Genomic DNA, 15,698 nt, shown 5'->3' on the forward strand with positions numbered 1-15,698 from the left:
GAAAGAGGACACTCAGGCCAGCCCGCCGCGGCACAGGCCTGGAGAGGGCTGGGACAGGGACTGACGAGCACATGCAGGCTGGCCGGGCCACTGCTGTTTCCCAGTGCTGCTCCCCAGGTCAGCCTGCAGGCCTCGCTGTGCGCTGGGGGTGGCGCTGTGCTCTCGTGCCTGGGACTGCTCTGACCTGGGAGAGCAGAATGGGGCTGTCTTGGGCCGCGATCGCCCCCACCCCCTCCGTGGAGAACAGGTGCCTCTTAGAAGGGGTTTTCGTGTACCCAGGAGGCCCTGGGTGCCCAGAGACCCCCTCTCCCAGACCCTCTTCCTGAGCTCTGGCCGGGTCTCGGGACTGACCCTGACCTCAGTGAAGCCTTTGCGAGCCCGTGCCCTGGCTCCGGGGCCCCACAGGCTCTGTCTCAGGTAAGATGGTCCCAGCGGGCCACCCGAGGGTCACTGGGCCCCTGCCAAGCTGTCTGGTCAGGTCTGACGTCTGCCTCCTGAAGTGCAAGTGCTCACGGTGCCCTTCCCCCCACAGTGAAGACCATGTCCTCCTTCGAGAACAGGGATGAGTGTGCAAACGGTGGGTGTGCAAATAAACCCCTTCTTCCAGCCACTGCAGGATGGTGGAGCTGGGCTGTGGTATCGGAGAGACCGCAGCCTGGCCGTCCCTGTCTTTTAACGGTGTGATTAAATCCTGTCCCACCAGCCCAGACCTAAAGACCCAGGCTGGGCTGGAGAGCCCCGGATGCAAGGCCCTGCGGGCAGTACGGACGATCTTTAAAAATCCTGACCCACATTACAGCACAGCAGACCGTGACCACACTGCGCCGAGAGACAAGCCGGGCACAAGCGATGCCACGCCACTCCACGCACTGAGGTCCCTGGGCCGGGTGGATTCAGGACAGCGGTGGGAGGGCGGGGCTGCGGGGCGGATGGAGCGGGTGAGGGGGAGGTGTACCGGCTGCAGGTTGTGGCTGTACGTGTGCGCCAGGTTCAAAGGCAGACCCTACAGAATGTGCACTCTACCACAACTAAAAGCATGTCGTGTGATTAGAGAGAAAACCCGCTGTCTTCAGGAGATGGACGGGCAAGGTGTAGTGTGCCACGGAGACGAGGGTCTAACCGAAGAGGCAAATGCTTTTGTCTCTGCTTTTCGGCCACACGCCATCTTTGCCCTGAATTCAGTGACCTGGAAGATTAATTCCCTAAGAATTCTAATTGAGCAACAAAACCCTTTAACCCTGTAATGGATGTGGTTTAGGCCGCCAGGATCACTCTGACCTCTCAGGAGAGTGAGAACAGCATTTCCTGCCTTCCCAAGAGCGGAGGGAGCTCTGAGCGCATAGGCCTCTGCTGGGCGCCGGGGCAGTGAAGGTGTCCAGGGTCCGGACCCCGGGGCCAGGGATAGTGAACTTCAACCGATCAACTTCTGGGGTGACCTTCATGATGGCCCAGGAGCCGGGCCAGGCTCCACAGTGCCCTGGGTTCGGGCCGCGGAGGGCACGTTGGTGGAGTCTGCTTGGAACTGGGACGTGGCCGGCGCGCCTGTGCGTGAGTGGTGCAAGGACGGCTCTGGGCTCACTTGCTGCGCACTTCACGTGCAGCCGTGGCGTCCCCAGGCAGCAGCTGAGTTAGAGCCACACGGGACACACGCAGGCAAACGCGGTTTACATCATGCGTGTATATAAGTAACCCGCTCACCGGGCAAGCCCAGCCAGGTCCCACAAATGACAGCCATGTCTGACCCGGCTCAGGCTTCGTGTCAGTGCAGGTGAGAGCACAGGGATGTGGGCGTGGCTGCGGGGTCAGCTCGAGGCTCTGGGCTGCCTTTTGTACTCAAAGCTGGCCGGCCCACCAGGGGACGCTCCGCTTGGTGGCACTAACTGGCTTCATGGGACGGTGACAGTGACTAGGACAATACCTCCTACACCTCAGGGATGCTGCTTAGGTCAGCCCCCCCGGACCTGGCCAAATCTCGAGTGGCTCACTTCCAGGTGACGTGTGACAGCCACACACGGAGCGTAAGGGGGAGGAGACCCGGGGTGGGGCCCTGCTCCCCGGGGCCTGTCGTGTTTTAGCTGAGACCAGACTACAAAGTGTCCAGGAGCAGGAACGTCACCGGCTATGGTGGCCAAGGACGTGTGGGCGGTCTCCAGGGGCGTGGCCTAAGGGTGCTGAGGCTGCAGTCCCTCAGGAAAAGTCTCGGGAGAGCTGCCCTGACCTGTAACCCCAGTGTGCCAAAGTGCTAGGTCAGCAGGGCTAAGGACCACATCCTGGGGATGCCGTGGAGGGGAGAGGGCTTGCCCGGACCTGCACAGGAGGGGAGAGGGCTTGCCCGGACCTGCAGGCCCGAGTGGAGCCAGAGACAAGCAGCGTGGAAGCAGAGCTTCCGCTCCTAGCCCCAGGAGTCTCACCTCCGAGGGGCAGGGAACACCTGTGCCCACCAGCCCACCAGCCCAGGCTTTCCCGTGCACCAGGCCTGCCTCCCTCCGGGTTCTGGGAGGAGCAGGTGAGAGGGGCCAGGAATTTCCTACACAGACAGCACGCCCACCGCCGGGTCCCTCAGTGCAGGGCAGAGGTGACACTGGCCCCTGCTGTGGCAGCGCAGAGGTGTCTCCAGCCGGGTTGGGATGCGAACTCAGAAGTAACTGAGCGGCAGCTGCCGACGGGGGCCGGCCCCGGGGGCCCCAACTACTTACTTCTCGGGTTTCAGGTCCCTGTAGATGACGCCCAGGCCGTGGAGGTGGTCCAGCGCCAAGGCCAGCTCGGCCAGGTAGAACTTGACGTCCTCCTCGGTGAACATGACCTGGAGAGACAGGGGCGCTGTCCAGTCCCGCCGCAGCCCACGGCTCAGCCCAGAGCATGTGGCTCACGGTGGCTCTTGCTCGTCGGGGCTCCCCGAGCTTTTCTGGCCCTCACAGGCAAACGCGTTCTCGACCGCTCACCGTCAGGGAAGAAGAGTGCGCCACCCGGCGGCCCGCCCAGTGCAGACACGGCTGTCCACCTTCCCCTGCCCCGGGCCGGCAGCCTGGGCGACTCCCGCTTACGTTCTAGTTCGACGCTTCTGTGGGGACCACGCCCTTGTCCCACGACTGAACCTCACTGTGACAGCTCAAGAAGCCACTGCAAACGGGTCTGGATTCTCATTCTTTCTCCCTCTCTGGGTAGATGCCAACTTGTGGCCTCGGTAACCTGTCCAGCCAAGCCGGGGTTGTTCTGCCAAACACGGCACGCCGGCTGCAGGCCTGGGAGGGTGCTCCGTGCCGAGGGAGTCCGGCTGGAGAGGAGTGGTATAGGTGACTGCTCTGAGCTCTCTAGGCTGGGGCTGTCCACGCTGACACGGGCTGCCTGAAATCTGGGCAAGGCCGTGACACCGTCTCAGCATGGCCGGCCCCATCCCGGCTGTTAGAACCGGCACATACTTTTTTAGTCGCCTCAGTAGGAAGCCGCATTGTTATCACTCCCCGTATTTACATCTACCGTGAGAAACCAGCATCGCGAAGACCAGCAGCCTACAGCCCAGCTACTCTCCCTGAGAGCAGCAGAAGTCAGCAGTGACCAGAGGCTGCCTGCTTAGTGCGGGGCCAGGGGGGTCGGGAAGAGAACAGCGGGCGACGCCAGGCACCCCGGCTGGGGCATCCTCCCTGCCAGAAGGACTTCTAAGCAGGGCCCAGACTGACGGCTGCCCCAGCCCGACTGCCCCTCCTAGCTGGACCCTCTGTTCTGGAATCCATGCTCAGCAACGCCGGGCCTGGCGGCTGCTCCTGTCTGCACTGTCTAACACAGTCGCTGCTTCCTCCCGGCAAACTGCGGGCGGCGACCGCCCTTCTGAATGTCTGACTGTCCACAGAGGGGCTGACCCTCTGCTGTCTACACTGCAGACAGGGCAGCATGGTCCCCTGCTCTCCCAGCTCAGGCACATCTCAGTGTGGCCCCCGAGGACGACAAGCAGCAGAACACCTCGGTGTGAATTCTGAGAGCGGTCAGTGCGGGGCACGGTGTGGGAGGATGCCGAGCAAGGCTCTCGTGAGAGGAGCAGGTGTGAGGGGAGAGTGGCCTCCGAGGACCCACCGCATCTGACTTCTCAGGGAGACACTGCCACCACGAGGAGTGTGGCCTTTCTGGTCCAGAGGGCCGACCAGACGGGAGGACAGGCAGTGGGTTGTGCGGGAAGCTAGCCGCTGTCAGGGTCGGCACTGTGCACACGGCATGCCGAGGGGCCGGTACCTGCCCCAGGAGGGCTTGTCGGTAAACGAGGGTCTGGGCCTCGTCCCCCCTCCCCTGCGGCTGCGAGGACCCGAGAACTCACTGTGCATGCCCGTGGACCAGGACCTGGAGGGGAGGGCGGCCTGCAGGTCTGGGGACCCGCTCCTGCTCCAGCTTCACCCCTGCCCTCTTTGCGGTTTTATGCAAGGGAGAGGGGTCTGCCAAAGAGCAGGCAGGTGGGAGTGAGGGAGGGGGCAGAGGGAACCCCGAACAGTCGCGCACGCTGGAAGCCGCGTCCTAGCGCAGGGCTTCTCTGGCGCTGCACTGGCAGGTTGTGGCCTCTGATCCTGTGTGTGTGGACAGACGTCAGGTGGAGCCGTCAGAACAAAGCCCAGTGCGATCATGGCCGGGCCCTGCCTTTCCAGCCTGCGGAGTAGAGGGCTCTGCAGGGCAGGTCAGGGCCACAGTCGATCCTAATTGTGTTCTGGAACATTCTGTGAAAGGAGCTGGGTAGTCAAGGGTAAACCCCAGGGTCCGGCGGTGGCTGAGGGGCAGGGAGACACGTATGTGGGGACTCGACCTGATACTCCTAAACACAGCCGTGTGCAAGAACTACCTCTAGGCGGTGGCCGGGGCTTGCAGAGGGGCTACGCTGGCTGGGAGTGCCAGGAGAGGGCCGAAGGGCCAGCGCTGCTCCGCGCTCTCGACGGCAGATTTCTTACTGGTGCACAAAGTGTGCCTTCTTTACAGACAGCCAGCATGTGCACACACCACGCCGCACTGACCTCACGCACACCCACACCACACATACACAGCATGAGGAGTGTGCACACATCACACACACACCGCACACACACAGCACATACACAACATGGGCACACACCACGCCGCACTGACCTCACGCACACCCACACCACACATACACAGCATGAGGAGTGTGCACACATCACACACACACCGCACACACACAGCACATACACAACATGGGCACACACCACGCCGCACTGACCTCACGCACACCCACACCACACATACACAGCATGAGGAGTGTGCACACATCACACACACACCGCACACACACAGCACATACACAACATGGGCACACACCACGCCGCACTGACCTCACGCACACCCACACCACACATACACAGCATGAGGAGTGTGCACACATCACACACACACAGCACACACACCGCATACACAACATGTGCACACACCACGCCACACTGACCTCACGTACGCACACACCACACATACACAGCACGAGGTGTGTGCACACATCACACACACACACCGCATACACAACATGTGCACACACCACGCCACACTGACCTCACGTACGCACACACCACACATACACAGCACGAGGTGTGTGCACACATCACACACACACACCGCATACACAACATGTGCACACACCACGCCACACTGACCTCACGTACGCACACACCACACATACACAGCACGAGGTGTGTGCACACATCACACACACACACCGCATACACAACATGTGCACACACCACGCCACACTGACCTCACGTACGCACACACCACACATACACAGCACGAGGTGTGTGCACACATCACACACACACACCGCATACACAACATGTGCACACACCACGCCACACTGACCTCACGTACGCACACACCACACATACACAGCACGAGGTGTGTGCACATATCACACACCAAGAGCACACGTACACACAGCACATACACAACATGTGCACACACCACGCCGCACTGACCTCACGCACACACACACCACACATACACAGCACGAGGTGTGTGCACACATCACACACACAGCACACGTATGCACAGCACATACACAACATGTGCACATACTACGCTGCACGGACATCATGCACACAGCACACACATGTACGCACAGCACATACACATGTGTACACACCATGCCACACTGATCTCACACATGCACACATCACACATACACAGCATGAGATGTGTGCACACATCACACACATGGTGCCCAGCACACACATGTATGCACAGCACATACACAACACACACACACTATACCACACTGATCTCATGCATGCATACCATACATCACACGCATATACAGGATATGTGCACACATCACACACAGTGCATATCACACACGTACACACAACACACACCATAGCAAACTAATCTCACATATCCATACAACACACACATACACACCACAAGATCTCTCTCACACACATACTGTGCACATCACACACATGAACACACCATACCACATGACATCTCATCCATGCATGCATCACACACACATACACACAAGAATTGTGCATACTACATCACGCACACACCGTGCACATCATACATCATACACACACCACATGCACACATAGCACGAGGTGTGTGCACACATCACACACACACAGCACATATACAACATGTGCACACACTACGCTGCACTGTATCACTGCACACACCACACCCTACCACATCATACATATACATCACATGTGCGGATTACACTACACATACATGCACAGTGCACCAAATGCATGTACCACACCACATCACATGCACATACTGGGTCACATGCACACATCATACTGTACCATATCACACACACACACCATGCACAACACACACACGCCACATCACATGCACATGAGAACTCATCACAGCACGTGTTACATGCACACACACACCACATATACACATATGCATCTCCCCTTGCCACTCCCGACCCTCCATCCTGGAGTCCTGGCAGACGGGCTGCTCCCAGTGGGGTGGTTACCTCTTTGGAGAGCCTGGTGAAGAGGTCCCCTCCCCGCAGGAAATCCAGGATCAGGTAGAGCTTCCCCTCTGTCTGAAAGGCTGTGGGGAGAGAGGGGTGTTCAGCTGGGCGGTGGCCGCTCGGAGTGTGCGGGCACCACCAGCTACTGTCCCCTGTAGTCATGACAGGGCCTCCTCCCAGGGCCTCCCTGCTCACACAGTCCCGCGGCCATAGGCTGAGACCTCAGAGACACGACTGGAGCAGCTGGGCCCGGCCGCAGGGGGCACAGGACCGGGACCCTGGCCAACAGCTCGGCCTCTCTGTCACCTGTGCTGCGAGCCTGGGTTTCCCTTTTCTTTCAAACTTGTTCCCATCACGGCGCTAGTGTTGAGAGCACCGGGCACACCACAGCCCAGGCTCCTCTGCAAGGTGGACTTCTGTCATGGTGTATGTCATGAGTGGGCGAGGTGGAGGTGTGTGGGGCACGGGGCTGGCCCAACCTCCTCATGGCAGAGCTGAGGACCGGTCAGCCCTCAGCCCAGCTCTCCATGTGCTCCCCACAGATCCACACTAGCTCTGTCCACCCCCGCCACAGCATGCCTGGTCAGGGGAAGCAGGCGCACCAGGGGCCAAGAGCACCCACCCTGTGCCTGCGTGGTCAGCTCAGCCTACTCGGGGCCTTCTGCGTCTGGCATATAAACACAGGAGGGATGGCCGGAGGAGCCCCGACACCTCACATCCTACATCCGAGATGACTCCTTCTTTGTGGAAGTAAATGCCCGAACCCACACACACCGCGGGGCTTCGAAACTAAGTTGCTAGGACCAGCAGTTAGTGTAATGGCTATGTTGCTGGACTCCCATGTAATCGACCACCCAGACCTGGTGGCTTAAACTCATGCCAGGCACGTGTGTGTGCGTACTCAAGATCCCAAGAGGAGAATGGAGGAGAAGGGATTGCGGCACGGCCATCCCACTTGGGGGGTGATTTCTCAGTTCCTGTCTCTCTGTCTTTCTGGTGAGCGCACGTGCCCTATAGCAAAAACCTTCCCCCCAAAAAAACAAAACAAAACAAAACAAAAACAAAAACAAAAACAAAAACAGTGAGTCGCTTGCAACTAGGAAGCCTGTGTCAGACCACATTGGTTGACTGCAGGTTAAACCTTTCCTCCGCGGGCTCGGTGGGCAGACGGGGAGCTTGTGAGCACAGGGGTGAGGCCGGACGGCTGTTCAGAAACCTCGCTCCTACCTGGGTCTGAAAGCGGTGACCTCATGCGAGCAGAGCAGTGAGGAGTGACTACCAGAAGCTACGGCGGGGGAAGCCGGCCGAAGCTGCTGGATGGCACGGGTTGGGCAGAGGAGGAGACATGGAGGAGCCTGGAGCCCACCGGGCAGTGCCGCCTTGTTCTCCGCGCTGTATGCACAGCCCCTCCGGACCCCCCGTCCTGGCATGTTTGTAACGGGAAGGTTTCACGTATGGCTACCCCGATCGAGAGGAGAGAGCTCAGGGAAGCCGTGTGCGGGCCGAACTCATCTGCCCTGAGCCACAAACATGGACGTAGCAACCGGCCATGGAAGGACTTTGGGGGCTCGAAACTCTACCACCCTTAAAGTAGGAGGTGTTACCATCCCGGGGTAACCGACACCATCACAAAGCACTCACGCTGAGAGCTCAGAGATTTGTGGGCCAGGCCTGTGGCCACGGCACCCAAGGCACGATTTAGGATGAGCGCGCCGTCCGACTGGGTGTCTGAGATACACACAGCGCCTCGCTCCTTCTGGGGAACAGATACGACGGAGAGAGGGGACTGGGCGGAAGAGATACCCGTCCCCGCACGGAGGGGCTGCAGCACGAGGGGGGGCCTTCTCTCCGACCTGGCCCATTTCCCAGCCGCGGCCGGGAGCAGGCCGCCCAGGCCCCCGCGGTGGCTGCCCTGCTGGCTTACCATAATGAAGCTTCACGATGAACGGGTGGCTCACTTCCGCCAGGATGTCCCTCTCCATCTTCGACCTCACTCGGTCCCGAACTGCGGCAAGAAAAGTCAGGGCTTCAAGACGGAGAAGCTGCGCTCTGTGGAGCACCAAGGGCAGGCGCTGCTTGTCAGTGTCGCCCCAGACCTCACGACCAACGTGCCAACGGGGGAGAGCAGAGAACGGTCACCTGGGTCCCACTCCTAGTCTGACAGTCCTCTACGTGGGGACCATTCGCTCGCCCTCCCTCTCGTTCTCTCACCAAAACAGAGAGAGAGAAAGGGAAGAAACTGCAGCCAGTGGCCACTGTGACACTTGACTCAGCGGCATCTGCACGTGACTAAGACTGTGGATGGCCGCTGACATGGCTCACGGGCGTCGCACCTCAGGACACCGACGGTCCTCCCGTGTCCCCCGCCCTCCCCCGCCACTCACAACCCTCTTTTCCGGACGACCCAGTCCAGGGCACGCGCTGCATCGGCCATTGCCGTCCCCGTTCTCTGCGCTCTACTTTGCATGAAGGTGGACTTTCTGGTGTGTCCAGGCTCGTTTCCTACAGAACATTCCACGCTCCAGGGTTTTCTGTTGCTCAGCTGGTTTTATTTTTTTTTTTGGTCATTTTTAAAATTAATTTTTAAATTATTATTCACACATTAAATCACTATACATCATTTAGATTATGAAGAGACTCCACCCAGCGTAATATACACCTCAGGCCAGCCCAGTTGAGGCCACTAGACACATCCCCGTCAACAGATAATAAGCCTTATCTGGGTCCCACAAGTGTCTGACCTCTCCGTTTCCCCCCGGATTTCCTTTCCTTTGCTCCTCCCCTCCCACACTCTCCTTCCACTTTACCCCCAGAGTCCATGACAACTTCCACTGCTTTATGTCCCGTCTTCCAGTCTCCACCGTGGAGTGCGGACAGTCGGGATATGTTAAGTGGAGACATACAGTGTCTCTCTTTCGTAGCCTGACTGGCTCCCCTCAGCAACACATCTTCCATGCTCGTCCACCTTCTATCAAATGCCAGGGCCTACCCCCTGTGTTTCTTGTAAGTGCAGGTTGGGTCTGGAGGCTCCTGAGGCCGAGGACAAACGTTTCCGAAGAAAATACCTCCCAGGTGACTGGGGCCGTGGGCACTGCTGGAGGGAATGTGAACGGGGCAGCCGCTGCGGAAGTGTGGCAGCTCCTCCTGTGACTGGCAGGCCTGCTTTCAGGAAGTGCCCGGGACGCGAAGGCAGAGGTGCCAGTAGGCAGCTGCCACCGCGTTCGCAGCGGCTCAAGGAGGACACCGGCTCCACAGAACAATGGACGTCTAAACAAAATGCGGGGTATGCGTGTGCACGCACGTGGGGCTGTGAGCGGCCCAGAGAGGAGCGGTTCCGGAACCTCCACCACACGGACGAACCTCAGAGACATCACCCTAAAGGAGGTGGGGAGCTCACAGAGGCAACTAAGGTCACGGCACGTACAAGGGCACCGAGGACACGAACGTGGGGCCCTGGGTACCGGGGCCTGCAGGGCAGTGAGCAGCCGCTGCTTAGCGGGCCTGGGTTTCTATCTGGGATGACGGGGAAGTTCGGGATAATATTGGTTATAGTTACCTAATGCCACTGACCTGTACACTTCCAGATGGTTCAATTCCTAAATATGCTTCAACTGAAGGAAGAAGCCCTGGGCCAGCTGGTGGCACAGTGACTCAGGCAGCTAGATCCCTCCCATTGACTGGCCAAGGTTCAAGTCCCAGGCCAGGCAGCTTGAAAAACATGCCAGGCACATGCGTATGTGTGCCCAAAATCCCAAGAGGGAAAGGGACTGCAGCATGGCCTTCCCCCATCCCCTCGGAGGTGAGTTCTCACTCTCTGTCTCTCTGGTGAGCGCATGCACCATATAAAAAAAACCCTCTCTTGAAAAAAGGCAAAAAGAACTGAAGGAGCAGGGGAATGAAGGGAAATGGCAGGGCCGTGCTCAGAGACGCAGCCGGCCCTGAGTCAGAGACCCAGCCGGCCCTGAGTGTCCACGGACTCCCTTCCCGTCCCCCGCTGTGGGCCAGCATCTTAGTGATTCACGTTCTGCATTTCTGTCAGGGCAGTATTTTGATCTCTCCTGAGAGAGAGTTGGAGAGAAACACACAGCACCCCCGAAAGGGTCTTAACGGCCAGCCTCTGCCGGCCGGGTCACATGTGCTGGTGTGTTCCGGGGCCCTAGGTCCTTCCCGGAGGGCCCGGCTGTGTCACTGCTGTGCCACGGTCCAGCTGGGTTAGGGCAGCTTTCTCTCTGTGGGTGACCTGGAAGATGGGGCAGAAGCTCTGGGATCTGGGAGATGTGGAGGGGGCAGTCGGCCTGGCTTGGGGAGCTGCAGGCACAGCCCCGTCCAGCCCCCAGCCCAGCCTTGCCCCCACACAGCCCCTGTCCAGCCTCCAGCCCGGTCTTGTCCCCGTACAGGCGCCAACCCTGGCCTTGTCCCCACACAGCCCCTGTCTAGCCTCCAGCCCGGCCTTGCCCCTGCACAGCCCCTGTCCAGTCTCCAGCCTGGCCTTGTCCCTGTACAGCCCCTGTCCAGCCTCCAGCCTGGCCTTGTCCCCGCACAGCCCCTGTCCAGTCTCTAGCCCGACTTTGCCCCTGCAAAGCCCCTGTCCAGCCCCCAGCCCGGCCTTGCCCCCTGCCCGGCTCGCCCCTCCTGCCCACCCCCGCCCACCCCACTCTCTGTGCTATCTCAGCCTTTCTGCTGTGTGGGAAACACAGGGCTGCAGACTCCGCTCCAGGGACAGGCCGTGCCTGCTCCCCCTGCCTGTCCACGCAGTAACAGATGCCGACGGTGCCCGGTAAAGTCGGGAGAGAGCGGGTGTGTGGAGCAGCACAGAAAGGCCGAGCCGAGATACAAGTGAAGGCGCAGGGACTCAGCACCGAGGGGGGCGGCAGGGAAGCCGCGGGCGGGCGAGGCACAGCGGGGCGGGCTGGCCCTCTGAGACACCGGACAAGACAAGGAACCTCTCTCTCTCTCTCTCTCTCTTCCTCCCCCCCTCTCTCTCTCTCTCTCCGTGACCCCCTCTCTTTCCCTCCCCGTCTCCCTCTCTCTCTCCAAGTAACCAGCTGCTGTCAAATCAGGTTGAGCTCAATAAGGAAAATCTCTTGGCCACGCATGGACGTGGGGGTGGGGTGGCTGCCGTGGCCCCCGGGGCTCTGTCACCCCTAGGCTAGGGCCATGTCCTCAGGGACACCTCATCAAGTGCACCTGGCCAGGCTTCTGGCCCTGAGCCCCAGTCCCACCAGGGAAAGGGCCTACGGGACCACAGGTCTCAGTCACCCCTCTTCTCGGGAGTCCCTGTGATCTGCCTGTCCCTGTGATCAGCCTGTCCCCATGATGCCCCGAGATATGACATGGGGAAAACCTCAGGCCTTGACACCAGCTAAGATGGTCTGAAATGCCACTTCTGGGGTTGATGTGGAACTCACCTCTCCCTGGAATAAGAGCGGATTGGCCACAACGTGACCCAGGGCTGGGGACGCAAACTGAAGGCCACAGCAAGCCGAGAAGTCAGACGAGGGCACGTCTGAATTTCCAAGGGGCTGCCCATTACGTGGGTGCACTCGGGTCTCTTTCCACATCTTGCACTAAAATAAACCCCAGATCCACCAGGGTTAAGTGTTAAAAACATGGGCATTGGGAATGCCGGCTTAGGTGAGCGTCTCTAATGTCTGGACTGAAAATCTCTTTCCAAATAAAAGCAGTGAAGAAATAACAGGGAAGATGGACAGACTGCATCACAGACGCCTACAAACTGGCCGTCCCGAAAGAGCTCAACACAGAGAGGTTACTGCGCTCACGCAGAGGCGGGCTGAGAGCCGAGACGGGCCACGGCCAAGAACCGTCGTGCCGAGACTGAGAAGGAAACCAAGAAGCCGACCCCGACGGGGAGAGGAAGGTGACGTCTTATCCAATGTCAGTTTGGGGATGACGCTGGCCCGTGTTCACCACAGTCACCTCCCTGGGTACAGAGTGGCCAGACACAAGCACGCAGGGCCGAGGGTGACAGGAAACAGGGACAGCCCGTGTGCACCCGGCGTGGGGCTGCATTGCCATGACAACTGCTAGGTGACTGGCCAGACCTGCTGCCATCCATCAACCCAGGTGCCGAGTGGACACGGCGCAGGGACAGTCCCCTCCCCACCGCGGTGCTCCTGCGTGTGAAGTAACGTGGAAGAAGTGCTCGCCACAGGGCTGGGTGGGCCTGCAGGGGCAGCCGCGCTCTGCCCTCGCCCACTCTCCGTGGTGTCGATTTCGATTTCTGTCCCCCATCCCCGGGGTGCAGGGACAGGGCTGGCACGGCTCTGCCCATCGTTGGGCACCCACGCTGCGGTCCTTCCACTGAGAACCAGGGGCAGGAAACGGTGCAGAGCCACCTCTTCGACAGCTGAGAATTCCTAAGCATTTGGATTCCCAAGATTTAGGTTCTCTAAGCAAACCCAGAGAGGTGGTTCCCCTCCTCCAGCGTGACCTGGCAGTAGGAAGCTGCGTCCCCGGGCGTCCACCCGGCCCTCCGGAACTTTAGCCACCACCTCCCAGCCTCTGCCCACGCAGAGCCGGCCCACCTGGCCAGGCTGCAGCCTCTTCGCGGTGGTAACTCCCGGGGCTCTCTCAGCTGAGCCTGGACGGGGCTTGCTAGGGTAGGAGGGAGAGAGGCCCACGCTGTGCTGCAGGCCAGCGCAGGACGTGGGGTTCGTCAGCATCCCGCCTGCTGTACGACCTGCAGCCGGCCTGCAGCTGGGGGTCAGGGTGCCTGGTCTCCACGGCTCGCTCTGCTCTGTGATCCGTGCCTGACACCAGCGTGGCTGCCGTGTGCCCGTCACCGTCATGGCCCTGTACGTTTATTCTACTGTGAAGAGCAGCTTGCTTTCCAAAAACCTGCGAGGGAAGCTCTGCGCGTTTACCACGGAGGGCGGCAGACGGACAGTTCCCCTGAGAGCCAGCATCCGGAAACCCTTTCTCCAACATCTGAATTTGTATGTCCGATTGTTTTTAAGTTGCCAGAGTGCATGTGCACTCAGCACAGACACGGACAGAAAGAGAGACAGAGACAGGAGGAACCCCTTCCGATGGCCGTGGCCACACCATGACCCCTGCTCCACTCCCCTCCCACTGGGATTTGGGGCATGTGCACACACATGCCCCGGTGTGTCTCCAAACTGTCAGGGCCGGGATTTGAACCACAGTGCCCGTGCGGCATCCACCTTCCTTTCCGTTAGGGTAGGGCCAACCCTGTCTGCGTCTAAATGACCTCCATGAATATACATCAGGTGTACATTACATGGGGGTTGGAACTCCACAAGTTCCCCGAAAAATGGAGTTGAGGCATGAGTTTATTTTGGTGCAACACCCCCTCTACCACCGGAAATCTATGCCTAACTTTTTTCCTAACACACATTCCCCATGAGCTTTTTGAAGACCCCTTGTGTATCACATAGCATATGGCTCAGTGATGGTTAATTTTATATGTCACCTTGCCTGGGCTAAGGATGCCCACAATATTTCTGGCTGTGTCCGTGAGGGTGTTTGTGGAAGAGAGTGGCATTTGAGTTGGTGGACTGCGTACTGGTGGGCAGAAAGCAGCGGGGATGAATCATCCAATCTCTGAGAGCCCAAATCCAACATAGAAGCAGAGGACGGGGACCTTCAGGGGCGCCGGGCCCTTCTCTTCTCCAGCACTCGGACATCAGTGTGTTCTAGAAAAAGCCTCCGTCGCCACAAGTGGACCTTTAAGTACCATGCTGGCGAGGACTCGGGAAGCCAAGAGGAGGGCTGAAGAGAAAGCCTGGCTCTCCCTAGAGAATCTGAAGTGATCCTGAACAGAACGTGGGCAGGACAGGCCACTCTGCTGAGGGCGCAGGAGGAGGGAGGGACGTGTCATGGCACAGCAGAGGGCTGGCCACTGGAGGGGCAAAGTGGCAGGAATGGCCGAACTGTGTGTGCTGGTCTTTCTGCAGCGGTGGAGCCTGCCACGGCACTGCGTATGTGACGGAGGGAATCGCTAGGTTGGGTGTGCAGGGAGCAGCTGGTTGCTCTTGTGTGCTGGCAGTGAGAGGTGAGAAGCAAGAGATGACTTCAACGGAGGAGTAGGTTATTATCTGTTGGGATAATGTGTTTTGTTCCCTCAGCTGGACGGCCGTGCAGTGTATTCATGTGGAGTAAATTCAACTTACAGGTGATATATAGTGATTGAATGTGTAAAATAAATTAAAAATAAATTAAAAAAAGAAAAAGGAGCAGAAAATGATTTGGAAAATTCTCAGCCTACCCACATTGAAAATAATGAGAGACAGAGTCAGAGACAGAAAGTGAGAAATCATTCCCTGGGAGGGTGGCCATGCTGCAACCCTTTCTCCTCTTGGGATCTTGGGCACACATGCTCACACACCCCACATGAGTTTTAAGCCACCAGGGCCAGGACTTGAACCGCTATCAACTACGTGGAGTCCAGCGATGCAACCATTCCGCCATCTGCGGGTCTGCTGGTCATGTGCGTTTAACCCTTGATGAATTGCAAGAACTGTTGGGTGGGCTGTAGGAAGACCCTCAGCTGACAAGTGCTTGATGCGATTTCTGTTTAAAGGGGCAGCCGCTGAGTGAAGGGATCATTGTGTTAAAAGCCGTGAATGGAAAATGAAAATCTGCTCTGTTCCCATACATCTTCCCAGCAACAGGGAACAGTTTTTTTTTTTTTTTTTTTTTTGAGAGATTTTCACTGTAGGGCGCGTGGGCCCGCCAGACCGACCGAGAG

General features: G+C 58.8%; 1 protein-coding gene across 3 annotated transcripts in view; it reads right to left on the minus strand.

Annotated features, from left to right (window-relative positions):
* RPS6KA2 (ribosomal protein S6 kinase A2) overlaps positions 1-15,698 on the minus strand; it is a 336,349-nt gene that overhangs the window by 61,305 nt on the left and 259,346 nt on the right. For all 3 annotated transcript variants that reach the window (XM_006152264.1, XM_027773360.1, XM_006152266.1), the window contains 3 exons: positions 8,892-8,972; positions 6,968-7,047; positions 2,697-2,803 (listed from right to left, as the gene is read on the minus strand). In XM_006152264.1, coding sequence (XP_006152326.1) covers positions 2,697-2,803; positions 6,968-7,047; positions 8,892-8,972 — 268 coding nt within the window. The remainder of the gene's footprint in view (positions 1-2,696; positions 2,804-6,967; positions 7,048-8,891; positions 8,973-15,698) is intronic.

This window comes from Tupaia chinensis, unplaced genomic scaffold (genome assembly GCF_000334495.1).
Source record: "Tupaia chinensis unplaced genomic scaffold, TupChi_1.0 Scaffold000346_1, whole genome shotgun sequence".
NCBI classification, from domain to species: Eukaryota; Metazoa; Chordata; class Mammalia; order Scandentia; family Tupaiidae; genus Tupaia; species Tupaia belangeri.